Raw genomic sequence first — 26,246 nt, forward strand, 5'->3', positions numbered from 1 at the left:
AGCTGGCTGTGTCCTCAGGACCAATCACTTTGGCTCCAGGGATGGACGGGTGTGCTGGGTACATAAGCCAACATACACAGAGAGAGACAGGTGGTGTACAACGACACACTGAGATGGAAGCCGTAGGGCCGTGTGTGTGGCACACCTTCCCGTCACTGGTCGACAGCCCACAAACCAGCCTGCCCATCCACTCTCTCAGAAATCCGTCCCACTACACAGGACAGATGGGCATGACCTCTGGCCGAGGAGCGGATGCACCAGCAATGACCAGCACTCCAGGCCTGGGCACAGCTGTGGGAGGCAGATGCTGCCCTGGGGGCAGAGCAGCAACACTGTGCTAGGAAGCAAGCTCTGAAAAGATGAAGATCACAACATGATGTTCCCAACTGTCTTTGCACAGGTGTTAAAAAAAGAAAAGCCATTAACATGTTGTAGAGAAACAAGTGCCGTTCACTAGAACACCTGCCATTTAACCTGAATTCAGACCTGCACTGGTAAACCTAGCTTTGTGTCTTTCCCAAGTTACTCGCCACATGATTCAGAACATTTCCAGCAATTATTTGAATAATCCATGAGAGCAGTAGATCACATGAGTGCTGTAATGATGACACAGCTCACTTTATAACAGTCACCCGGACAGAAGCAGACACCTTAAAATACCCAGAGAAAAGGAACGAAGAACAACCACACAGACATCTACAGCCAGCACACCCACAGGAGCCACAAGTGGAACCAGTTATGACAGCCCGGACTGTCAGCGAACCACAGTCACATAGGGAGGGGTGGTGGTCAGGTCGGCCTTGGATGGGTACACCACCTTCAAGCTCCCCTCCAGGTCCACCACTCGGACCTGTTCCACCACCAGGGGGCACTGTCCATCCTTCCTAGCTCTTTGATTCAAGTTGGGATCAGAAAGTCCACAGCTGGCATCAGCTTCCGTACCCGAGACTGCGTCTTCCTCTTTATTTTCAGAAGTGCTTTTGCTCAGCTCTGCCATTTTCTGCAAATGAAAATAACTTTTTAATGAAGAGGAGAAGTGGGGACGTAGGAAGCCAGGTTGTAGTAACCCACAGAGCGGCAAACAGGATCGTGGGCTGGGATCACTCACCAGAATGAGGCTGTCCATGATGTCCTTACAGAGCTGCAGGCTCGTGGCACTCGTTACTTCCAAAAACAAGTTGCATGTTGTTTTCTTAATCTTAAGAGTCGGGTTTCAGGAAAGAATGGTTATTGGTGTTGGGACGTATTCAGAAGAACAATCTACAGGCAGAGTTACGCAGGGCTGGAGGTGCAGAGTGCTTGCCTTGTGTGCATGAAGCCTCGGGTTAAGTCCCCAGCACTGCGTAAACCAGACATGGCGGTGCACACCTATAACCCTAGCATTAGGGAAGTGGAGACAGGAGGATCAGAAGTTCATGGTAATTCTTAGCTTATATATCAAGTTAAAGGCCAGCCTGGGCTACATGAAAACCTGTCTCAAAGAACTTGTAGCAAAGACTGGGGGACAGCACAATGGTGACTTTGTAGGGTGGGTGGCACCAGGTGTGGGCAATGCTGAGGAGCAAAGGGCCCCAGCCCTCTATGCTGCATTTCTTTCTCTCTCTCACAAGCGGGAACTAGATGGTGGGATAGCCTAGAGGACATGTCCACACTTCAGACACTGCCTACCTTCGTCTTCTCACTGTTTGTGATAGGTGGGAAAGAAATCACATCTCCTTCGGCATCCACAAGACAAGGGTAGTTTTCCTTCCCATCCAGTAAGTGAAGGTACCTGTGTGGGAGGCATCCGGGTGACAGGCACAGTGTGAGCTAGTGGAAAAGCCAAGCGGGGGCTAAGCTCTGCAGACAACCAGAAGCAACATCAAAACCAAGTATGTGGATGTGACACCAGAGCTGCTTCTAGCCCTGTACCTTCATCTGCCCAGAGATCCGGGAGGTGAAGCTCAACAGAGGGCCTTAGGTCTGACAACCAGACCCCACTACTGAGAACCTGAATGGACGCCTGGAGCAGGATGCCCCCCTCCCCCAATGGAGTCTGGCCCTTTCAGGAGGGGTAGTTACTCTCTCTTAGAAGGAAGTCTGGGGACAGTCCCTCTCCCTCTGGTTATGTAGCACTTCTGGTGGCTGCAGGGGTGAGCTGAGGTACAACTGATTTGTGGGTAGTGTGCATCTAGACCTCCTGCATCTGCCAGTCTACTGACCTGTGCAGCCCTGAGACACTCTGCCGCTTCTTCTGCTTTCTCTGCTCCTCAGCCTCCAGCTGCAGCTGCCTCACCAGCTCCTTGGCCTTGGCTTCTCTCCGCCCCAAGGGCACGATCTGTAGGAGCAGAAGCTCACTGTGCTACTGAGGCCACCTATGAGCATGAGAGATGCTGTACACCTCTCTCTACCTTAATCTCTAGCCGGGAAGTGGGTGGTCAAGTTTCTAAATCTGGAAGCAAGAGACTGAGGCCCATCACATGTAACACACTGGCTGGCTACATTTCCAGAGACCCCTCTGGAGCGGGGGTGTACAATACTCAAAAGCTCTAAGTTCATAAACACCTGTGTTTCTAAAAACATGTGACTGCTTAGAAGGCCAATGGAGAGAAAGGAATCAGTTGCTTGAGCCCGGCACCCAAGTCCCTTCCCCTGGGTCTCTATGCCAAATCCAAGCTTGGAAATCATAGCCCAGAGCAGCAACCTGGTGATTCAGCTCACACTATGGTATTCTGTTAAGTGGGACATAAACCAAAATCTTTGGTTAAAGTTGGTTAGCTAGCTAGGCATGGTGGCACACGCCTTTAATCCCAGCACTTAGTGCAGAGGCAGGTAGATCTCTGTACGTTCAAGGCCAGTCTTCTCTACACAGAAAGTTCCAGGCCAGACAAGGCTACAGAGTGAGACCCTGTCTCAATAAAAGTTGATAAGCACAGGAAGCACCTTCCAAAGGCCTCCCTTACGATGGGCATTTGCACAGCCAGGCACTGGGTCCCAGAGTGAAGGCAGAAACCATGTTGCTTATGCACTTGCTTCCCAGACCCAACCCCCAGCCTGTGAGTCTCCCAAGGAAAAGCACAAGTGTAGACAGAAAGGGCAGAGCAGTTGGCACCTTGAGGTCCTCGGGTAGCCGGGCTGCATACAGCAGGGGCCCGCGTACCGCCTGGAGGTCGTGGGTGGCAATGGTGGCTGCTGTCCTCTTCTCACAGAGGTCATCATGGAGCTTTGTCTACAGATGAGAGTACAGTAATGGGCCTCAGGGTCCCTGCTGTCCAGGGACACCCACATCAAAGCCAGTGCACTGCCTGCAGGACCCTCCTAACCTGCACGCTCACCACTACAAAGTGGCACCTCCCTGTTTCCCAACTATGTATTTATCTGGTCACCAGCAGTCTTTCTCTTAAATTCTAGAACATGGCACTTCAGAGTTTGAAGCACTTTCATCTCAATCTATTACTCCATCTATAAGACAGACTGCAGGTCTGCTGCTAGGCTGGGCACGGCTGGGGAGGGGGGGGAACTACTGGCTTCCTCCCTGAGCTGCTGAGGGGAGTCTCAGACAACAACTCTGGCCTTGCTTATACAAGGCTGTACCTGTCTCTGCTAGGCACAAAAGGCAAAGACATGCTTTTCATTCCACAGGGAGACAGGTGCCAGAGGGAACCTTAGGGAGTGGTCCAGTCAGCCGGACCCAGGAACTCCCATGAGAATGTGCTGCTGAGAAAGGACAATTTTACTTATTACTATTATCCATTTATTTATTATTAATTAATCTATTTTATTTATTTATTTTTGAGATAGGACCTCACTGTGTAGTCTTGGTTGGTCTGGAACTTGCTATGTAGACTAGAATGGCCTCGAACTCACAGAGATCTGTCCGCCTCTGCTGGGATTAAAAGTGTGTGCTACCATGCTTGGCAAGAAGAGACAATTTTAACATGGTCTCATATAAAATAGACTGCATTTTATTGCAGAAATCAGAAATTTCCCGCTAGTATCAGACATCATCAATAAATTCATGTCTGAAGTGGGGCAACATGTGAAAGCTGTGTGGAGAAACCAATAGCCCAGGCCCAGCAGATCCTTGACACGGGTGTGCTCTGTATACCAAGGACCTGCCTTCCACACCCTGAACCAGGGAAACTAAGGCATGGACACCACCTTGCACCTCTTGTTCCTGACCTGACTGCTGGCCCCAGTAGTATACCCAGCATGCAGCCTCCATACCCAGCACAGACTCCCGAATCTGCCTGCTGCATGCATGCCCACCCCAACATGCAGCCAAGTCTGTCTGCCATGTATCCACCTCCAGCATGCAGTCCCCCAAGTCTACCTACTGAGTGCCCACCTGGGAGTTGAGAAAGCGCCGGAGTGCATTTCCTGGCTGCAGGTCCATGCCTCTCACGACAGCTCCCACGATGTATGGGCGCACGTCCCTGACCTCCGGGCTTACCCTGACTGTCAGGGGTGTGGGGTTCTCAGAGACGTGCAAGACCTTGAGCATCAGCCTGGCTGAGTCGGCTACCTCCTCCTCGCCCTCCCCGCTCTCCCGACGCTGCTTCCGCTCCCGCCTCTTCTTCCGGTCCTCCTTCTCAGAGCCCTCTGGCCGGCCCTTGCTCCGACAGCCACGGCCACGAGCACGCAGGTACTCTAGGATGGATTTGGTCTGGCAGCCACCCACCATCTTCTCCAGGCGCTTGTCTCGAAGCTTGTTCCCTCGGAAGCTGATCTCTTTGAGCTTGGGGCAGTCTGCCAGCTCAGCAGGGATCTCGGTCAGCTGGTTGTTGGAGAGGTCCAGGGTCTGGAGTGAAAAGGAGAGAAGAGCTGGATGCCCAGGTCTGGGCAGGTGGACAACAAGCTCTACTGTGGTCCAGGCCCAGGAGTCACAGCCAGGCTACCCCATGAGGTACCTGCAAGCCCATTAACTGCCCCCGCTCCCCCAATCCAGAGGCTGGCCAACTCAGTGCATCCGGCCTGCGACAACCATAGCAAACACTCAGGTCTGTCAGCAGGCTAGGGGCCAGACCAGAACTCCTTCCAATCTGAAACAGGCTCCTCAAATGGCACCCCCTATTTCTTGAATTTAATGAACAAAAACACCAGCAAACCCTCCCTCCACACCAAGTCTGACATCACTAGTGGAACACTGCCTCACCACTGTTCTCTTTCATGAGGGTGGGCTGGAGAAAGGCAGGAGGGCCATGGTGTCCATGCCATCTGTCCACACAAAGCCCAGTGGTCCGTGGAAAAGAACTTCCTGTTGCTAGTCTACTGACGCACAAATGCTGCAGTTTTGAACACTGGGAAGAGTGTGCAGCCCTTCAGCCTCCACAAAGTCATTTTGGTTGGGGGAGGGGATGCATTCAACGGCAGGCTGGGTGTCAAAAATTTCTTCTCTAGGGAGACATAAACAAATGCCTGCCCTGCCTTATAGAGGAGCAACAGTGTCCACTTCGGGGAACCAACGATTTTTAATGAGCTTTCTTATAGAACATGGGTAAGGGTTACTTACAGGAACGTGAGTGACCTCAAAGCGGCCATGGAAAATCTCATCACAGCATGGATGAATAGATGGAGCATCTACACACCTCCCCAGATCACAAGGTCACATGCACTTGGAGCAGAATTACATACAAGTGTCCGGGAAGGACTGAGATAGTTCCAACAACCCTCCTCCTCCTATGAGGGACATCAACAGTCAGTAAGCCTGATCTGGTCTCTTGCAAGCAGCTGCTCTGTCCAGAGGACAGTGTTTTACCACAGGCAATGAAGAGCCATCAGTCTGAGCTTCTTTGTCGACAGGTGCCTTGTGCTGCAAGCCTGGCTTGGAAGCGGTTGTGAGAATCATACATAAGCACTTCTCTCAGGGTTGGGGGGACTCTGGTCTGCCTTGTTCTTGGCTCTCACATCAAGCATCTTTTCAGAAGAGCCTGGGCGAGGTCTACAGCCACCACGGGTGTGACACCTCACCTCTGCACTCAGAAAAACCATGTAGGTGCCTTGCAGCAAGCACTCAGACGTAGTCTGGCAGCTGAGTCCTAGGAGCACGGGGCATGGACACAGGAAGACAACAGCACAGGGCAGGGACTGCCACAGAAACACCTTCTGATCTGGATGGTAGAACTTCTCAGCCTCAACTTAGGAAGAAGCAAGTGAGAAGGAATCTGCTCGGCTCAAGCCACCAGGCTGCTTGTGGTGGGAAGGCACAGCACAAAGGGGCTTCAGACACACCACCAAAGTTCAGCAGAAACTCACGAGGCAGGTGACAGCTATAAAAGCCAGAGGAGAAAAGCATGAACAAATAGTGACAGGGGCCAGTGAGAAGGGAGAGGCTGACAACAGCAAGGCCTGCTGGGTATAAACGCAAGGCTGGCCTGTGCACCCCTGCAAGGGAGTCACCATGAGCAGTATTGCTGGCTGTGTCTAGGAAGAGCCTCTGAGTACAGTGCTCCTGCACCAACACACTTAGAGTCAGTAGCTTTAACATTTCTTAGATGTGGGTATTTGTGTGAACGTAATGAGGTATCTCAGGAAGGAACCCAGGGTCAAGCACACGGCTCAGCTGCTTTATACATGCAGCCTGAAGCAAGCTCATGAGTGTTGGCTGGCATGTTCCACAGTGCAGTCATGTCAGCACTCAGATGAGTTTGGGGCATTTCAGATCTATATTCTACGTCTCTCCCCACTGGAGGCAGAGTATACCCTCAGAACCTAGCTGGTTCCCCAGGAACTACTCTGAGGACCACTATGACACGATCAGGAGCCAAGTGCTGGGTCTGAGCCTGACTGCCAAAGCCTGTACCTTCCTCCCAACCCTGTGGGGTCACTAGCCCAGAGGAACTGGGCCCCTGGAAGCCTGAGACTGGGTGCAGGCCTTATTTGACTGTCAGTTGGCAGCCGTCTGTCTGCAGCCCTGTGGGCGTGCGTGGACACACTGGGAGGACAACGCACTTCTCAAACACTGGGTTGAATGAGATGTTTCTGTTTCCACTGTTGAAATGCAATTTACTGAAGACCTGGGAGAGCAACAAGCAGACGGGGGACAGTGGAAGGGCTGAGTGTCCAGCACCGCCTCAGAAACAGTCATTAGAGGAGGTGCTGTGGGATGGTCTGTATGTCAAATGTGTTGATGATTGGTCAATAAATAAATCACTGATTGGCCAGTGGCCAGGCAGGAAGTATAGGCGGGACAAGGAGGAGAATAAAGCTGGGAAGTGGAAGGCTGAGTCAGAGAGACACTGCCAGCCGCCATGATGACAAACAGCATGTGAAGATGCCGGTAAGCTACGAGCCACGTGGCAAGGTATAGATTAATGGAAATGGATTCATTTAAGCTGTAAGAACAGTTAGCAAGAAGCCTGCCACGGCCATACAGTTTGTAACCAATATAAGTCTCTGTGTTTACTTGGTCGGGTCTGAGCGGCTGTGGGACTGGTGGGTGAGAGAGATTTGTCCTGACTGTGGGCCAGGCAGGAAAACTCGAGCAACAAGGAGGGGCATCTTTCAGGGACACCACCTGACAAGGACAGGACAGAGGCAAAAAGAGTAAGTCAGAGAGAAGCAGACGGGTCCTGCCGCACAGAGCCACAGGGCGAAGCGTCCTTGTGAGAAAGGTGATGCTCGTTCATGTTCAGCCAGCTATCAGTGCCTGGAGAGAGACCTTGTCATGGGGGTAGAGCCCGGGTGCCAGCTGTGATGGGAAGCATTTGGGGCCCTCCTGTGTGGAAAGTAACAATAGAAGGCTGACGAAGGGTAGATGTGCTCCCAGTGCCAAGGGGAAGCTGTGAGTGGTTGTGCTTGGGGCATCTGGATGCCTTGCAGGATGTGCTGAACTTCTGACACCAGAGCATCCCCAGGAACACAAACCCTACCCAGTACAGTGACATCCAGGGCCAACTCTGCATTAGACACCTGCTAGGAAAGGGATCACAACATAGTGGTGAGGGCGATGTGAGATGGTGTCTGTGGGAGACACACAAGGGACCACCTCAATCTCAGAAACCACAACATGGCAACGGCTTCTGGACGAATCTGGACTTACTAGGTCCCCCAGGTGAATCTGGCTACTTCTGACAACAATGAGATTCAAAGACTGGGAAGGATCTGTTTACCCCAGATTCTCCTGTCAGAGACAGCTGTCTGTTCCCTGTGTGAGCTACAGGGAGGGACCAATCCTTAGCCAAGAAGAATCTCCCTGGGGATGTCTTTGATGACTAAGGTGCTGTTCTGTCTACTTCAGCAGTCTCAACTGGAGAGTATGGGAGACCAGCTCCCACATTTATTTACCCCAGGGACTCTTGAGGAATGAGAGTTAAGAAACTTAGATAGAAATAAAGAGGGGAGAGAAACAGAGAAAAATGCAGGATAGCTTCGGGTGGGCCTGGATCCTTATCCACTGGCCCAGAACTTTATTCTAAAGGGCTATTTATAACGATGCCAAGGGGAGGGGCAAAAGACCTCCCCCTTGCTAGTTACAGCCAGGTGTAGAGCCTTCCAAACACCTGGTACTCAGGCCCATGGTCCAATCAACCTCTTATGCAATCCTTCTGGGTACAGCCACTAGGAAACCTAGTGGGCTCCAACAGGAGAACAGCGCAGGTCTGGCTGACAGACACTACAGAAATAGGCTGGAGTGATGTCACATAATCCTCCCCGGCTTACCACAGCCCTGGCATGATTCCTAAGAGGCCACAGAACCCCAGAAGAAGAGAATGGATATGACTCTAGGTTCACAGGTCTCCCCCAAAGGGAAACCAAGCCACACAGGTCTAAGGCAGAGCATGAGTCCATACCCTAATAAGCACAGTCAACAGGGGAGGCAAAGGACAGCAGAGGAAGGCCAGCTGCTCCTTGCATTCCTTGCCCCAGATGCCTAAACAGCAGACTCAAAGAGTGTTCCTACTGTTCTCCATTAGGGCTGAGGAACTATATGGCTTTGTGGTCCTGTTGGTAGCCCCTCAAGCTGGTGTGGGGCCACTGCCAAGGCACCTGCATTTGATTCTCGTTTCTGGAAGTGAGGAGATACGCAGAGGCCGTAGTGCCATTGTCCTGGGCCTCCTCGAGCAGGCTTTCTGTGTCCACATCCTTGCCTGCACTGGGCTTTGCTTTCCTAACCAGTGGAATGTGGGTTAGTGCCAAGAGGCTAAGCCTTGCAGCCTGACAACTCTGCTGTGAGCTGCCAGGTGAAGAGGGAAGGGCTCCAGGAAGATGGATGACATGTAGACAACAGGCAGTCAGCTCGGCCCAGGAGCAGCCGAACAGCAACCCAAGTGACTGGTAGCAAAGGCAGCTGAATCAATCGGTGGAGCCTACACAGGCCAGTGGTTGGTACAAAGAGAGGCGCCATGGTGTAGCAATCATCAGTCCTCCCGGAAAACCAAAACATCTACTGCTGTGGAATGGTCTTTCCGCACACTGTGAATGTGTTCTCCCATTGGTTGATAAATAAAGCTGCATGGCCAATGGTGAGGCAGAATAAGGTTATGTGGGACTATCATCTGAAGACAGATGAAGAAGGGTGAAGTCAGGGCAGATACCAGTTGCCTCCAAAGGAGCAAGATGTATTAGAACACAGGTAAGCCACAGGCCACATGGTGACACAGAGATCAACAGAAATGGGTTAACTTAAATGTAAGGGCTAATTAGTAATAAGCCTGAGCTACTGGCCAAGCATTTATAATTTATAAGTCTCTGAGTGAATATAATTATATTATAATTAATATAAGTCTCCAGCTATGGGACAGGGCGGGACAGAGAAAAGTCTTTACAATCTACTACATAGGAAGGCATAGTGTACAGCTTGTATCCCACCTAAGCCATAGGGATGCCTATGACCTAGAGGTCCAAGGCATCTAAGGGAGTCACTCCCACAGCCTCCTCCAGGAGATGCCAAAAAACAGGTATTCTGCAGAGTAGCTGGTCCATTTCTCATACAGAGAGAGAGAGAGAGAGAGAGAGAGAGAGAGAGAGAGAGAGAGAGAGAGAGAGAGAGAGAGAGAGAGAGAGAGAAAACGAACATATTATCAGCCAAGTCTTTAACTAGACATACAGGAATAACTGCAAAGTGAGCTCGATCTCTCAAGAGCAAATTTCCTTGCAAATCCATCTGCTATGTCGATATACCTTCACTAGGAAAGGTCTGCATAAACTCAAGGATAAGAAGCAGGAGAAGATACAGGCTTGCCCTGTCAAGGATGCACATAGAGGGGGGGAACTGTGGAGAGCCCAGACTGGACTTAGGTCTGGCTGTGGCTCTACATCTTCTGCCTTCCCATCCCTCACTCAACAGATGGGCATCAAGCATTGGAGGGAGCCTGGATCCACAAAAGCACAAGAAACCAGTCACCTACACAAAGCAGTCCTGCGGAAAAACTCTAGACACCTAGAGTTGGCTTTGGGTAAGCACTTCAGCTTTCTATGAAACGGAAGCCCCGACCCGGACCGACCTCTCAAGGCTGTTGTTAGGGTGAATACTGTATAGACCTCAATCCGTCGTACAACGCCAATTCCAGTTCTCTCACGTTTTTGTGCCTTCTCTGGATGTACCGCCATTTGGAAACCCGATCAGTTACAATTACACATAAAAGAACTAGAACCTGGCTCCCTGCTCTTGGACTTCTTCCCACATAAGAAGACCCAGTTTGAAAACAACTTTAAAACTGTCACACGTCCAGAGACCCCTGAGTACGAGGGTCTGAGAAGCGATCTGGGATAGACTGGCTGCGGAGGCAAAGGCATCCTCCAAGGAGGGACGCGTTCCCCACCCCTTGGGCCCCATCTGACCTTGAGCGAAGCCAGGTTCGCGATGTCAGGACTGAGCTCCCGCAGGCAGTTGTCGGCAGCCGCAAGCTCACTGAGCAGGGGCAGAGCTCCTGGTCGGAAGAGCTCGGCGGGGAAGGCATCCAGGCAGTTGCCGGTGAGGTTGAGGCTCTGCAGGCGAGGGGCGCAGCGCGCCAGGTCGGCGGGCAGCTCGCGCAGGCGGTTGCCACTGAGGTTGAGGCTCTGCAGCTGAGGCAGCCCGGGAGGCTCGGCGGGGCCCAGGCCCTCGCCCGGCGGCAGCGCCTCCAGCGCGTTGCCCGATAGGTCGAGCACGCGCAGCGCGGGCAGCGGCCCCAGCTCCGGGTTCAGGCTGGGACCCAGCGCGTTGCGCCGCAGCACCAAGCTGTGCAGCTGCGGCAGGCCCTGAGCCAGGCCGGGCCCCGGCGCACGCAGGCTGCCGCAGCCGCTCACCTCCAGGTAGTGCAGCAGCGGCAGCGTGAAGAGCCGCGGCGGCAGCCGTCCCCCGGCCGCCTTCACCCGCTCCTCCAGCCCCGGCCCGGTCAGCAGCAGCTCGCGACGCCGCTCGCGCTCCGCCAGCTCCAGCTCCGGCCAGGCCTCGGATACGGCCGCCGCCGCCGCCATCACACCGTCCGCGCGCCGCTTCCGGAGTGCGGTACCTTACTTCCTGCGGGAGCCGGAAATGACCGCAGAGAGCACGTGTGGGATGGGTGGGCGGGGCCGGCCACTTGGAAGCCTCCCTGGGGCTGTCTAGTGTGGGTGCGGGCAGTCCCGGGAATCCTAAGGCTAGGGTGGCCTCCTTCTCCAACACCCAAATACCAGCTAAGGGCACAATTGTACTGGGGATGTAGCTTAGTTAGTAGAGCGCTCGTCTGTCGCGCATGAAGCCCTCGGTTTGACTCCCAGCACTGCATAAGCGGTGCATGGTGGTGCACACCTGCCATCCCAGCACTCAGCAGGTGGAGGAAGGAAGATTAGGGGTTCAGTGTCACCCTCAGCATTATAGCACGTTTGAGGTCAGTCGGGCGACATGAGGCCACATCTCAAAAATAATAAAAGAAGACAGGCAACGAGAATAGATTTAGTCAGTGTGGCATACTGGAATGAGGAAAAGATAAAGGGATCCAGTGAACCGCATAGCCTGTCTTCAGGGTACTGACATGTGCCTTAGGTTTAAGTAGAGGAAGAACTGGGACAGGCAACAAGAGGCAGCCCAGTCGTTAGAAACACATGCCAGCCCAAGGTTCAATCCCCAGTACTGGTGGGAGGGAGCAGTCTTGGGCCAATGTATGACCTAGCCATCTTTATCTATGTTCTGGTCCTGCAAGGTGGTCCAAGAAGTTGAAGCTGTTCTGCTGTCTTCCTTCGAGGGGGAAGCTGTCAAATTTCCACAGGTAGTAATTAATGCTCCAGGGTGAGATCTAGTGGTCAGAAATAATAGGCTAGAACAAAACTCTGCCCCCATAGGCTTGTAGCCATGTCATAATGCAAAACACATTGAGTCCAACTTCAAAAGTCCCCATAGTCTATAATAGTCTCTACACTGTTTTAAAGTCCAAAGTTCAAAGTCTCTTCTGAGACACAAGGCAATCTCTTACCTGTAAACCCTGTAAAATCAAATAAAAAACCAGATCACATACTTCCAACATACACTGGCACAGGATATATATTGCCATTCCAAAACATAGGGAAGGGAGCACAGTGAGAAAATACTGGACCAAAGCAAATCTGAAAGCCAAAAATTCTGCATCTCCATGTCTGATGTCAAAGTGCTATCTCCAACTCCTCTCAGCTCTGTTGACTGTAACACTTCTTTCTCTTAGGCTGGTTCCACTCCCTGTCAGCAGCTCTCCTCGGCAGGTATCCCATGACTCTGGCATCTCCAACATCTTGGGGTCTCCAAGGCAATCCAGGCTTCACCTTCACAGCTTCACACAAAGGCCTCCATGTAGGGGCACCCCTGACACATGCCTGGCCTCAGGGGCTTTCCTAGTTGCAGAGGAAGATTCCATAACCCATCTCTTCTATCCTGGACTTTAAATTTAGAACCACTGGCTGATGCCTCCAAGTTCTGCTGCTTGCTGGGGCAGTACACGGTTACCTCATTCAAATACATTTTCACCAGGTTTCTGTTACCGATGGTTTTCTTCACTGCTTAAACTTGGCTGTCCTGAAACTAGTTGTATAGACCAGGCCAGCTTCAAACTGCCAGCCTCTACCTTCTGAGTGTTGGGATTAAAGGCATGGGCCACTACACCTGGCCCTAAGCTTTTCTTCAATTCCTTTTCATAAGTTGGAAGCTTAGCTGGGTGTGGTCTTTCTCTGAGATCACCACTCCCTTTATTGCACTTAGCATGAGTCTTTTCTTTAAACTGTTTATACTCCCTGGGTACCCCTTTTCTCCTCAAATTATACATTTAGTATTTTTTCCTTGCTCAGCTTGCTCCTTTTTATTATAGATCTGAATAAGACTACAAGACACAGTCAACACTAGGCTGTTTTGAAATCTCCTCTGCCAACACAATTACCAAAACTCTTCAATTTAGCCTTGGCAAGATTTTAGACAAGGGCTGAAAGCAGATACATTCTTCACCAAAATATCACAATAACAGTCTTTAGGCCACATATTAATATTCTTCTCCTCTGAAACCTGTAGTGGTTACCTTTCCACCTATGAACTTGAAGTACCAGCCCCTGGGGTGTGGCCTCAGGGCTACCATTAAGACCTGAGAGGCATGTACAATACTCTCTTCTCTCCTTCATGGGCTTGGATGGTACAGAATTGGATTGGCAGAACAGTGTGGGACAGGACCTCAGCCTTCTGGACCCCTGCGATGATTTGCCTATTCTGTTTAATGAGTTGTCTTTTCCAATTTATGTCCTGATAAATTGATTATACCCCTTAAACAGACTCCCTTGGATTTCTCACTATATCTGGCACCCAACGTGGGGCATGAACCCACGACCCAACATGTGCAGTTGGGAATCCTTGCTGTGGACATGGTAGCACAGGCTTGTAATGTCAGTATGGAGAACGGGAGGCAGGAGGATCAGACCCTGGGATTAAGAGCCTAGTGGTGGGCAACACCCTCACCTGTTTTGAATAAGGTTCCTGGGTCCCTTTCATGAGTCCATAAGAGCTACCTCTATGGTCAGACTGTGGTGAAAGGGCCATGGTCTGCAAGGATGGGGCTCTCCCAGGCCACTGAGAAGGTCTGTCTAGGATCACCTGACCTGGCAGTGGGGAAAAGAGGCTGTGTTGGATTGAGTGAAATGGCCCCCATAGAACAGGATGTTTGAGCTGGGGAAGGGACAGAGTGGGAGAGTGTTGCACGAATCCTAGATGGTCTTATAATAAATACCTAGAGCTAGATATTGGGGTAAATGCTGAAAGATCAGAGGAAACAAGCCACAGCCACTTCTCACCTCGCCATCTCCTCAGCCAAAAAGAGAAGATCCTGTCTCTATGAATCCTCAGACTGAATGCCTCTGAGTCCTCAGCAAAAGGGCCTCAGTTCCTGTCTCCTCTCACCTTATATGCCTTTCTCCACCCAGCCATATCACTTCCTGTCTCAACCTTCTGAGTGCTGGGATTAATGGTGTGTGTGCTTCCCAAATACTGGTAGTGAAGGCATGAGATCTCAAGTGCTGGGATTAAAGGTGTCACCACTGCCTGGCTCTGTTTCTTTAGACTGGATTAATCTTGTGTAGTCCAGGGTGGCCTTGAACTCACAGAGATCCAGAGGGATCTGGATCTTTGTCTCCTGAGTGCTAGGATTAAAGGTGTGTGCCACCACTGCCTGACCTCTATGGCTAATTCTGTGGCTAGTTCTGTCCTCTGATCTTCAGGTAAGCTTTATTAGAGTACAACAAATTATCACCACAGGAGAGCAATGAAAGAGATATCTTTACAGAGGGAGCCATTATGGATTTAGTGAGAAACCTGGTGCCAGGGAAATTCCCAGGAACTTGCAAGGATGACCCTGGCTAAAACTCCTAGCAATAGTGGAGAGCGTGCCTGAACTGGCCTTCTCCTGTAATCAGATGGTGACTACCCCAATTGTCATCATAGAACCTTCATCCAGTAACTGATGGAAGCAGATGCAGAGATCCACAGCCAAGCACCAGGCTGAGCTCCAGGAGTCCAGTCGAAGATAGGAGGGATTATGTGAGCAAGGCGGGGGTAATGGGGGTCAAGATCATGATGGGGAAATCTACAGAGACAACTGAACCAAGCTCTCAGGAACTCACAACTTCTAGCCTGACAGCTGTGGAGCCTGCATGGGACTGAACTAGGCCCTCTGCATGTGGGAGACAGTTGTGTAGCTTGGTCTGTTTGAGGGACCCCTGGCAGTGGGATCAGGATCTATCCCTATGTATAAGCTGGCTTTCTGGAGCCCATTCCCTATGGTAAGCTGCCCTGCTCACCCTTGATGCAGCAGGGAGGGGTTTGATCCTGCCTCAACTGAATGTACCAGGTTTTGTTGACTACCCATGGGAGGGCTTACCCTTTTGGAGGAGTGGATTGGGGGGATTGGGGGGTCTCGGGGAGCGGGAAGAGGGATGGGAGGGGGAACTGTGGTTGGTATACAAAATGAAAAAGAAATTTATACAAAAAAAAATTTAAAAAAGGGAAAAAAAAAAGAAAAAAGAAAATGGTCCCCATAGACTCACAGGGAGTAACATCAGAAGTGTGGCCTTATTGGAGGAAGTATGTCACTGGGGGGTGGGCTTTGGAGTTTCAGAAGCTCAAGCCTGGCCTAGTGTCCTTTTCTCTTCAGGCACCTCTTTTCCCCACTGCCAGGTCAGCTGATCCTAGACAGACCTTCTCAGTGGCCTGGAAGAGCCCCATCCTTGAAGACCACGGCCCTTTCACCACAGTCTGACCATAGAGGTAGCTCTTATGGACTCATGAAAGGGACCCAGGAACCTCATTCAAAACAGGTGAGGGTGTTGCCCACCACTAGGTTCTCAACATGTGCAGTTGGGGATCCTTGCTGTGGACACGGTAGCACAGACTTGTAATGCCAGCATGGAGAAGAGGAGGCAGAAGGATCAGAAGATCAAGGTCACCCTCAGCTACATTGTGAGTTTGAGGTCAGCCTGGGCTATGATGAGACCTTTTAAACCAACCAACCAACCAACCAACCAACCAACCAACCAACCAACCAACCAACCAACCAATCAACCCACCCCCTTTAAAATGATGCCTTAAGTTTATCTGTGTTTGTTTGTATTCTAGGCCTGCAGAATGAATGCAGCATGGGTCAGTCTGCCTCTTCTTGAGAAGTCATTCTACAGGATGAATTCTCTGTTCTACCCACAGCTTCGCATTTTCCAACTTGTTGGTAGGAACTAACTTATTCTGATAGGACTGTGAAGTGCACCCCTTCCTCAGCAGCTGGAGAAACCCCAGAACTCTGTGAAGTTGTCCCACAGAGTGAATTCTTTGTTCTGCATGTTGACAGTAAACTTATAACTCATTTTCAACAGTGTTTTAGAGACCCAGATCTCCCAAGACTCTCTGCAAACTTTAAGGGCTGAGCTACCCTCAGTACCAACTTCGGAGTGATTTAAAACACCCTCCCCTCCTTTCCAGAAGGGTCGCATGTAACCCAGGCTAGCCTATACTTCACATGTAGCCAAATGATGACCTTGAACTTGGGATCCCCTGCTTCTAATTCTCAAATGCTGGGAGACCCATCCTAGGGCCTTGTGTACACTGGGGAAACACACTACCAGCTGAGCTACATCTCCAGCCCTACAGTTGCTTGCTCTTTAATTACTACTTTGAGCTGGGCATAGTGGCGCACGCCTTTAATCCCAGCACTTGGGAGGCAGAGATGTGTGGATCTCTGAGTTCAAGGGCAGTCTAGTCTATACCATGAGCTCTAAACCAGCCAGGGCTGCATAGTGAGACCCTGACTCAGAAACAAAAACAGGACTGAGAGACGGCTCGGTGGTTAAGAGCACTTATTGTTCTTGGAGTGGACCTGGGTTCAATTCCCACTACTCACATGGTGGCTCAGAACCATAATCATAACTCCAGCTGAGGAGGATCTGTTTGCCCTTTTCTGACCTCCATGGGCACCAGGCACACATGTGGTGCACCAACATACATGTAGGCAAAACACTCATACATAAAAGGAATAAATCTAATAAAAAACAAATGAAATAGGTATATAAAATCTCAAAAGTGACAAAACACTGAATGATCTTTTTACTGTATTAATGTACTCAAGGCAAATTAGCACATAAACCCTAAAACAATAGCAATAAAAATATATTATTTTATAATTCTGGTACCTGAAAGAAAGACAAATAGAAAAACTATGTTAAAACATTAAAAAGTTGCAAATTTTCGTTAAAGGTATTTACATTTGTATTCTAGTATCAGATGACACAATTCCTTTAAATTAGATTTAATAGAATCTTTTATGAAAATAATATAAATAAATATTAAATATCCACAACATATCATATGTGAAGCGTGAGAAGTGTTCCACATTTTGATATTATCAATGGTGGGGTTATTAGCTCCTTCCCTGAATCAAGCACAGTGGTGTGGAGCTTTGTGGCTGCCAATACCGCCAGTCACCTCTGCAGAAACTCATGATTCTGTAACAGGCAAACGTGGGAGCTAAAAACAAAGGATTCTTTTCTGTTCTGTTTAATTTTGAGCCAGAGCCTCATTCTGGAGCCAGGCTTCCCTTGAACTTGTGGTGAGCTTCTGACTCTGGCTTCCCAAGCGCCAGTTCAGGTGTGAGCCACTGTGCTAGGCTAAGAAGGAAGGATTTTTACAAATAGCTTAAGGTTACAACAGATAGAAAGCATTACAGGTATCTGTTTCTTAAGTTCTGAGGTTAACTTTCCATTGCTGTCCATACTTTGAGATGGGCTAGAAGACAATGGCCAGCGTCTGACCCGAAGGACCTCCTTGTTACCCTATGGTACCTGTGCTTGGCTTTCTCAGTCATTTCGTGCTCTCTCCACACTCAAGGCCTTTGACAGGATTCTCCTCTCAACAAACGCTGTTCCATTTGATGCTCTGGGCCAAGCACAGTAGGAGCTGTTTGCCAAAAGCAGGGGTGAGTTCATGGGATTAACTACCCAGCATGCTCGCTGCTTAGGCACCTATACATTTTTATGGATTTTGTTTTACATGGTTGGGAATTTTAAAGAAATATGCCCTAATTTTTATAACACTAATTTTCTCAATCTTAGACATTTCAAAGGGGCATGAGGAAAACCTCAGGAAGCAGGCTCAGTGCAGGGCCTCAGCAGGCCACCCTTCATCCCATGGTGGCGACAGTGACAGGAGTTCCAGATGGACTCGGTCCTTCCCACAGATGCTTGTCTGACCAGAGCTCCTGGCAGGAAGGCAGGTGAGGATGCTGGCAGGTGTCTCCTGAGGTCTGAGCCACTGTTCACTGAAGCACTTGTGAGGGACATACTATGAATGATTTTGGAGAGTGGGCTCACTTACATCATGGGACGTAACACAACTCATTTGGAGGCTCTGGGCCAGCAAGGTGTGCGGGACTTGTCTTTGTGGGTTGCAGGTGGGCTGTGGGCAGGTGAGAATAGGGTAACCAGGGGGACATCATCCAAAATCCACTTAGGACTCTGAGCCACTGACAGATGGCATCAAGGTAGGGCTGTCAGTGGGGTCATGAGGATAGGTGTGCACTAGGAGCACTGGGCAAAGTGTGTTGGAGGGGCCTGTTCTTAGAATGGCTCTCTTTTGCTTGCTTTCCTTTATTGCTTGTTGCTGTATATGGCGTGACAACCTAGCAGACAGGCGCATGAGAGATGGCACAGCAGGCTCGGCCTGGCTTGCTACTGTCCTCTAGGGCCACCAAAGGTGAGCTCAGCCCTGTGCAAAGTCCACAGTGTGCAACAGACACCAGTGAGCTCAATGTTTAGGGTACATCTCAGTAGTAAGGGAAGTGGGTGCTGCACTGTTGGTTTCCTGAGCAAGATGTACTTCTGTGCCTGGGCACTGACAAAGGGTCCAGCACTGTGGGACCTAGACTGGGAAGGGTTCTTTGGTCATATCCATACACTCTGTTCCTGTGAGAGCAGACACTGTGACACAAGAGGCCAGGGACAGCAGGTACCGAGCCCAGCATCACTACGTCAACACACATGGCTTAGAATGGGGAAACTGGCACAGCCCTGGCAGAGACAGAAACTGTCACTGTCTTGTGTATGTCCTGCTGGAGCTCTTACTCAGGCCCCCCTTTGGGGTAGGTATCTTGCTTCCAACCTTGGGTCCTGAGGTTCCTGACTTCGATGCTGCTGGGCCCTTCCCTGCAGTGGAGACAGATGCACAGGACACAGAACCACATGAAAAGAGGAACTCTTACCCATAGGTGGGCTGCAGACTCCACAGTGACCGTGAGGATTGCTGGGAGAACCCATACTGGGACAAGAGACCCACATGGCAGCGGGAGAGGAAGACAAAGAATGTGAGGCACAGAAGGCCACCAGTTCAATGACCTAACTCCAGACATATGTCAGCAGCCACAGTGAATGTGGCTGAGTGAACCTGACAAGGAGCCACGGACCTGTGCCCACTTACTTCTAAGAGGCTGGGTGAAGAGGAGATCTTGCCATGTGAGCCCTGGGCATTGCACCTGGTGCAGCCTGAGCAGGAACATGGGCCATTGTTTTCTGGTGAGCCAGGAGGGGAATGGAGGGCCTTCCTTGTATATAAGTACTGAAACACTGAGCTACAACCCCAGGACAGGTCACTGTTTTATCACATGGTGTCACTATATCCAAAGGTCTTTTGCCTTGGAGGCATCTCTTAGCAAAAGATGTTTCCTGAGAGGCTGTCTTAAATTTGAAATGGAATGCCTTAGAGGGTGGGATGTAAAGAAGGCAGTGGCTTTCTCTGTGAGTGTAGTTAACATCATGTTTCTAAATCCTTCAGAGTGAGTCATATAGAAAGAGCCAAGGTGCAGCAGCTGTGGTGAGCCTTACCAGCCCCCAGTGAGCTGCCAGGAGGCATTTGTGAGGAGCAGCCATTGCCTGCACTTGGAGAATGGGGTTAGCAGGTCAGCTGCACATGGACAGGAAGCTCAGGATGCATTTCGCCTAAGCTATAGCAGAACACAGGAGCCCCACATGTGGTTTATACCTCACCTTGTTGTGGGGCTGTGGCCTTGTAGAGAATGTGTGTCCTGCGCAGGTTCATTGTGCAGCCGGTAGGGCCCATCAGATGAAACTTCCATGCCTGCAACAAGGAGGAGGCTCAGCATGGTAGCCTGGTGGCTCCAAGGGACCTGGGGCGCTACCAGAGTAGACAACTCATTGTTCATAATGAGAACGAGGTGCTAACCAATGAGAGGCTTGGCTCCCTGCCCTTCTTTGGCCTTAGCACCTGAGTTTCATAGGCTGGTGAGTATGCATTTCACATTCTACCTTGGATGAGTGGAACCTGAGCCCTGTGGCCATGAGGACTTATTTCTGCCAGCGGCTAGGAAGCACTAGGCAGCGGGCCCTTCCCCCGATGAGCTGCAGGTGAACACGTAGGTTAGCCAGGAGCTCCACAGCAGCCCAGGAGGTCTGCCTGCCCAGGCCCTGAATCAGGGGAACCATGAGTGGTAAATGGATGTTGTCCTACAGGGCTAAGTAGGGTGTGTGTTGTATAGCACGGACAGCCAGAGGGGAGAAAGGAGGAAGCTGCTGACTGGTTCATTACTGCTCAAGACAGAGACCAGCAGAGCGATGGGAAAAGAGAGACGACCATGGGAGGTTGGGAGTGGGTCAGTAAAGACAGCGATTTAAAATGAAGGTTCCTAAATTACAAATGAGCAGTGGAAGGCAGAAGCTGTGGATGTGCAGGTGTGAACAAGTCCTCCTGGCACAGGGTAAGGTAGGGGACAAGGACAGCAGCCTCAGCCTGGATGCAGTTCTTTGAACATGCCTTATTTACAGACTTGGGGAAACCATCTATAGAACTCAAGCCCCTAGACCAGTGAAATGAAAACCATGCACCCAGGCATGTCTTCAGTGGGTGTCTAGACTGGTGGAGCTATGCCCTGGGCTCCAGAACAGAACCTGACTCCGGTTACCCACTGCCCTGGGCTCTAACAGAACATTGACTCTGGTCAGACCCCAGGGGACTGGACTTACCGCCTCCAGTGTTGTTGGAGCTGTCCTAGGGTAGACACACTAATTTCATGTCCTAAGGGCCTTTGAGGTTGGTGAGGCTACAGAACTGGGGTTGGGGCATGCTGGGATTCCAGGAAGACAAGGTGAGAAAGGAGCACTGGCTGGGTGTGGATGGGAGACAGCAGTGTGCACTGGCAGGTTGTGACATGTAAGTGTCCCAGCTCTGTCCACTGTGGCTTGGCAACAGTGGTCTTCCCCGTGCTGAGCACTGAGGCCTGCTGAGAGGGCCACACCCTTAGCAGGACAGCTGATTCCTGGTCTGGGCAGAATGTTCCAGATAGGAGGATGCTACCTAAGGCCATGTATGAGTATACAGGAGACTAGGCAAAGGGACCCTTTTTGTCCAGAGGTGATCATCCATAAGGACAGGGATGGCTGTGGCTCTGTATCTACTCTTATCCATGAGTTTAGCAAGACACTAAAAGCTGATAAGCTGCCACCTAGTGAGCTGGTCTGTCATTCTGAAAGCTGCCTAGTGTTGTGTAATAGTTTCCTTCAAGACTGAAACATTTCATCCAGTGGGAAAACTCCTTAAGCAAGAAGGTAAACAACTCAAAATATATTCCTCTTAAGTTATCCCAGGATAACTCATGGTTCACTAAGTTGGACTTTGGTGCTGTACTATTGTGGGCTCCTTCTCTGGGGTGAAGAGATGTGTGTGTCTCCCCAGGAAAAGTCACACAACACTGATGATGAAGAAAGGTGACCTGAAAGAATATTGGGCTCTATAGCATCTCCTGGGGCAGAAGCAGAGCCAAGAGAAGGTCTCTAGAACTGCCTGGCATGGAGGGCACCACCACTGTACTGTGTAGACAGCTAGAAAGGGGTAGATCCATGGATACCCCGGGCCCTGCAAGCATACCCAAACACCAAAGGCAAAGTCCATGCCAAAAAGCTGCCTGTGTCACCATGCTACTTACTGAGGACAGGAGGAGAGCATGTCATTGAGAAGGAAGAGAACTATCAACCACTATGGGGAACATTTTGTTACTCCAAATGGTTATGGGCTACAGACACGCCCATGATCCACACATGAAAGCCATGACCAGGAAGTGTAAAACCAGTTTCTGACTTCCCCGTGACTGAGGCTCAGCTGTTAGGATGCCAAGAGGGCACTATGCCTCATAACCATCATCCTAAGGATATGTCCAGTGCTTCCCTGCTGCTCCCTCTCAGCTCAGGCCTCCTCACCTCTTCTCCAGGGGCAAAGTTCTCATGACACAGAGGACATCGGTTTGCCACCTTCTCCGATTTGGCAGCTGAAATGATTTCAACAAAGACTTGGTTACTTGGGTGAACTCTCAGGGAGAGGAAGGATGCATCTAATCCCACAATGCCCAGGCCTGACCCCCAACAGCAACTGGACCATGACCAGGGAGGACACCTGGTGACCAGATGACACTCACGGTTGCACTCCTTAGTTTTGATGTGCCTGGGAAGCTCGTCCTTGGGAACAGCCTCGCTGCAGCGGTGGCACTTCCCAAACCCGTCCCTTTTGTCACATTCTGTCAGCAGGTGTTCTGTCAGGCTGGATATCTCAACCACCTGGACCCCAAGAGACAGAGCAATGTGACTTCTGTGGGGCAGTGCAGACCGTATAGAGAACAGGGCAGCTCTTCTGGGTCCTTTGGTATTTGACCTACAGTGTCTGTAGAGACCCTGTGTCCTTCTCATGCCACCTTAGTGCCATGTAAAGGTCATGGGAGGGGGTGGAGCTACAGTTGATTTCAGTGTCTGCTGTGGCTCTGGGTTCAAATTCTGGCTCTCCAGTATCTCTAAGAATGTGCACATATATAGGGTTCTCCCACTCATCTAACACTTGGTAGGAATACCTTCCACATAGCCATGGCACCACACACTATTGACAAGGCCAGTCGCACACCTGGGGCTTTCAGAATTTCTGCTGCCAGGCAGGGGTGTGAGTGTCCAAAGGGGAGGACCTGCCCTCTTACACTCTTCCCTGTGTGGCAGAGGAAACAGAACACTCCCCATCTTGTCTTCCTCATTTGAAGAGAGAGGACCAGAGCAGGAGAGAAGTAGATTAGGGCATGAACCCTAGGAAAGACTGGTAGGGGGACAGCCCCAAACTAAAGACTTCTATTGTGGGATATCTGTACACTGTGTGAAGATGTGTTGCTGTGACTGGTGTCATAAAAAGCTGAATGGCCAATAGTTAGGCAGGAGGTATAGGCGGGACTTCCGGGTAGAGAGTGGAAGAGGAGATAATTGAGGCGCGCAGGAGACACCACTGAAATGCAGAATGAGTCGGAGACACAGAATGGGGGAAGAGGTTGTGCTTTTGTTTCCACAGGAAACGAAAAGCTATGGGGATTCCTTCAAAATTATCAAAGATCAGATTTGACTAGGGGAGTCCTCCTGAGGATCTTGGCTGCAGACGTGAGGAAGGAATCCAGGAAAGACTACAAGACAGGTGACATGTATGCTAATGCCCTCTGCATGGGAACAGCTCTGAGATGGGATGAGACATGATACATCTTGCTGGCTACAGAGTCCTCATGACTTATTATTACATGCCATCCTTTCATATGGCATGGATAGAGGTTTGATTATACAGTCCAAATGGACTTATAAAGTTGACAATTGCCTTTTACCTGCTCAAACATAAAGCAGAAAATCATCTTAGGCTGACTTGTACAAACTGCACATTCCATACTTGTGTTAATGCAAATATATGTTACTTAAATTTGTGTGTTTTCAGAAAAAAAGGACCAGACACCAATGAAGATAAGTAGCCTAGATGATCCAGCTTCTCAGAATACCTCTGTTACAGTTTCCTCAAAATTCTGCATCTAGAACAACTTCAAAGCTGTTAGCTGAGATGGTCCAGCCTCACAGACTACTCCAGCCAGGACTTCAGAAAAGCTCTACACTTTCCCATCATACAGAGACTAAGCAAGCAAGCAAACAAACAAATAAATAAATAATACAGCTAGATCTCCCAGGACTTGACCATTATCTCAGTTTTCTTAGGATCCCCCTTGGACTGGAGAGATGGCTCAGAGGTTAAGAGCACTGACTGCTCTTCCAAAGGTCCTGAGTTCAATTCCCAGCAACCACATGGTGGCTCACAACCATCTTTAATGAGATCTGGTGCCCTCTTCTGGCCTGCAGTCATACATGCTGTATATTTAATAAATAAATAAATCTTAAAAAAAAAAAAAAAAGGATCCCCTAAAGATGCCCCCAGACAACAGGAAGCAGTCTAGAAAACATGCTGGCCATACTCCCAAGAGGTGGGGTGGATGATTCTTGGTGATTTGATGGGTTATGTATGTTTATCATCATTTAGGGGAATTGGTTACAAGTTGTTATTGATCATGGTCAGGAAAAAAAGCTGAGCAAAGGAGATTAGATTCAGGGATCTCATTTTGAAAAGAAAAAGGGGGATATAGGAATGATAGGATGAAAGGGTAGATTATCAAATCTACTTTTAAACTAAAAAAGCAACTACCAGTCTTAAATATTTTACATTGGTATGGATTTTGAGATATTGATACAAATATAAGGTTATTTTTGTTATACTGAATATATGTTTCCACTCTTGCTTAAGGTATTTTTTTTTCATATTGATACAAAATTAAGGTTATTTTTGTTAGAACATACTGTATATATGTTTCTACTCTTGTTTAAGGTATTGTACCTATGCAGCTCATTTTAAAATGTAATGTAACATTCTAGTCCTTAAAGGCTATTATTAGAAACTGTCTAAGATAATTAAGAAATGTAGGTTAGTAGTTAGTCATCTATAACAATCAAATTTGTTGTCATGTTAGGTATGTTTTCAAGGCCAAACAGATATATTTTAAATAGATGGTCTTCAACCACTTCAAAGACTTACAGAATATGGCATTTAAGATGTTTTAATAACATAAGATTTTTCATGACAGTGAGACACATGTACTTGATGGGCAAATCAAAGAACCTCCATATATATATGGAGTTTGCTTTCATTGTGGTAAAGCTAGCCATTTGGGCAAGAAACTGCCCTTGCCTACACTGCTGACAGTATGTTGTTCAAACTGGACTTGCAGGACACAAAAGAAAGCAACTGCTGAACTTTGCCAAGACAAGGTAGGACAGTTCTTCAAAATTCCTGCTTCACAGAAAAGTCTGTCAGATATTCTAGGTCTGTAGGCTGAAGATGGATGCCTCAATGTTGCAGAGGAACCTTGCGTGACTGTCCAGGCAGCCAGATGTTTCTGTCATTTTTACAATTTTGGAAGTTGCTTGCTCTGCACTTCCTGTTTACTCAGGTCTCTGATGGGGTTGAAGATGAGATAGTTATAGTTACAGTTTTCTTTGTTACCAAATTCAGAAAAGAAACTCATATAAGAGATATAAAGTTTATAAAGGCTGAGAGACATAAAAGTCTAAGTTGTTTATCTAAGAAAATGTTTTAAGATCTAAAAGCATATTTTTAGGATGGTAATACAAGTTATGATAAAAATGTTTTAGGTATAAAATGTTGGATTCATCCAAATAGAATAGAAAATAAAGGAATTTCTCCAAATTCGCCAAATACAAAAAGACTGGACATTGTAAATGTATTTCTTACTCGATAATTGTCCTTATTGTGTATAATTTTATTGTATTAGAATTAAAATCTTTCTTTTTTATTTAGACAAAAGTGGGGGATGTTGTGGGATATTTGTACAATGTGTGAAGATGTATTGCTGTGATTGGTGTAATAAAAAGCTGAATGGCCAATAGCTAGGTGGGAGGTACAGGCAGGACTTCCGGGCAGAGAGGGGAAGAGGAGATAATTGAGGCACGCAGGAGTCACCATTGAGACACAGAATGTGAGAGAAGTAAAAGCCATGTGGTAGAACGTAGATTAACAAAAATATGGGTTAATTTAAGTTATAAGAGCTAGTGTGACAAGCCTAAGCTAATGGTCAAGCTTTCATAATTAACAAGTCTCAGTGTCATTATTTGTGAGCTGGCAGCCCAAAGGAAAGTCCGACTATAGATTTCCATTCAAAAGACACGTGGAGACAATGAAAAGACAGACATGGCTGAGGAGAGAAGACGGGCGGGCCCGTTGCATCTAATGGACAGATGGCTATACCCAGATGGACAAGGTGACAACAGAAAGGCACCTAGCTGTGGTGGGAGTGTGCTCCCCAAAATACTGTGCACCCTAATAAATTTATCTGGAGTCAGACACAGAACAGCCACTAGATACAGAGGCTAGAAAATGGTGGCACTCACGCCTTTAATCCCAGCATTCCAGAGACAGAAATCCCTCTGGATCTCTGTGAGTTCAAGGCCACATTGGAAACGGCCAG

At 49.2% G+C, this 26,246-nt stretch overlaps 2 protein-coding genes across 5 annotated transcripts in view; both read right to left on the reverse strand.

The window, feature by feature from the left end:
- Positions 1-585: 585 nt before the first annotated feature.
- Positions 586-11,403, reverse strand: Lrrc47 (leucine rich repeat containing 47). Its single transcript, XM_052717536.1, has 7 exons — positions 10,762-11,403; positions 4,328-4,780; positions 3,092-3,208; positions 2,202-2,317; positions 1,669-1,771; positions 1,109-1,198; positions 586-1,000 (listed from the first exon to the last, which is right to left on the reverse strand). The coding sequence occupies exons 1-7, from the start codon at positions 11,377-11,379 to the stop codon at positions 755-757; spliced, it is 1,743 nt and encodes a 580-aa protein (XP_052573496.1). The 5' UTR covers positions 11,380-11,403; the 3' UTR covers positions 586-754.
- A 1,171-nt stretch (positions 11,404-12,574) lies between these two features.
- Positions 12,575-26,246, reverse strand: part of Cep104 (centrosomal protein 104) — a 46,974-nt gene continuing 33,302 nt past the window's right edge. For 3 of the 4 annotated variants that reach the window (XM_052717533.1, XM_052717535.1, XM_052717532.1), the window contains 4 exons: positions 22,344-22,482; positions 22,129-22,196; positions 19,906-19,996; positions 16,939-19,068 (listed from right to left, as the gene is read on the reverse strand). In XM_052717533.1, coding sequence (XP_052573493.1) covers positions 18,953-19,068; positions 19,906-19,996; positions 22,129-22,196; positions 22,344-22,482 — 414 coding nt within the window. In that variant the 3' untranslated portion in view covers positions 16,939-18,952. Of the gene's footprint in view, positions 12,745-16,938; positions 19,069-19,905; positions 19,997-22,128; positions 22,197-22,343; positions 22,483-26,246 lie in introns of those variants that run through there. The other variant, XM_052717534.1, reaches the window with a different exon arrangement.

This window comes from Peromyscus californicus, unplaced genomic scaffold (genome assembly GCF_007827085.1).
Source record: "Peromyscus californicus insignis strain IS unplaced genomic scaffold, ASM782708v3 Scaffold_5__1_contigs__length_169319896, whole genome shotgun sequence".
Taxonomy (NCBI): domain Eukaryota; kingdom Metazoa; phylum Chordata; class Mammalia; order Rodentia; family Cricetidae; genus Peromyscus; species Peromyscus californicus.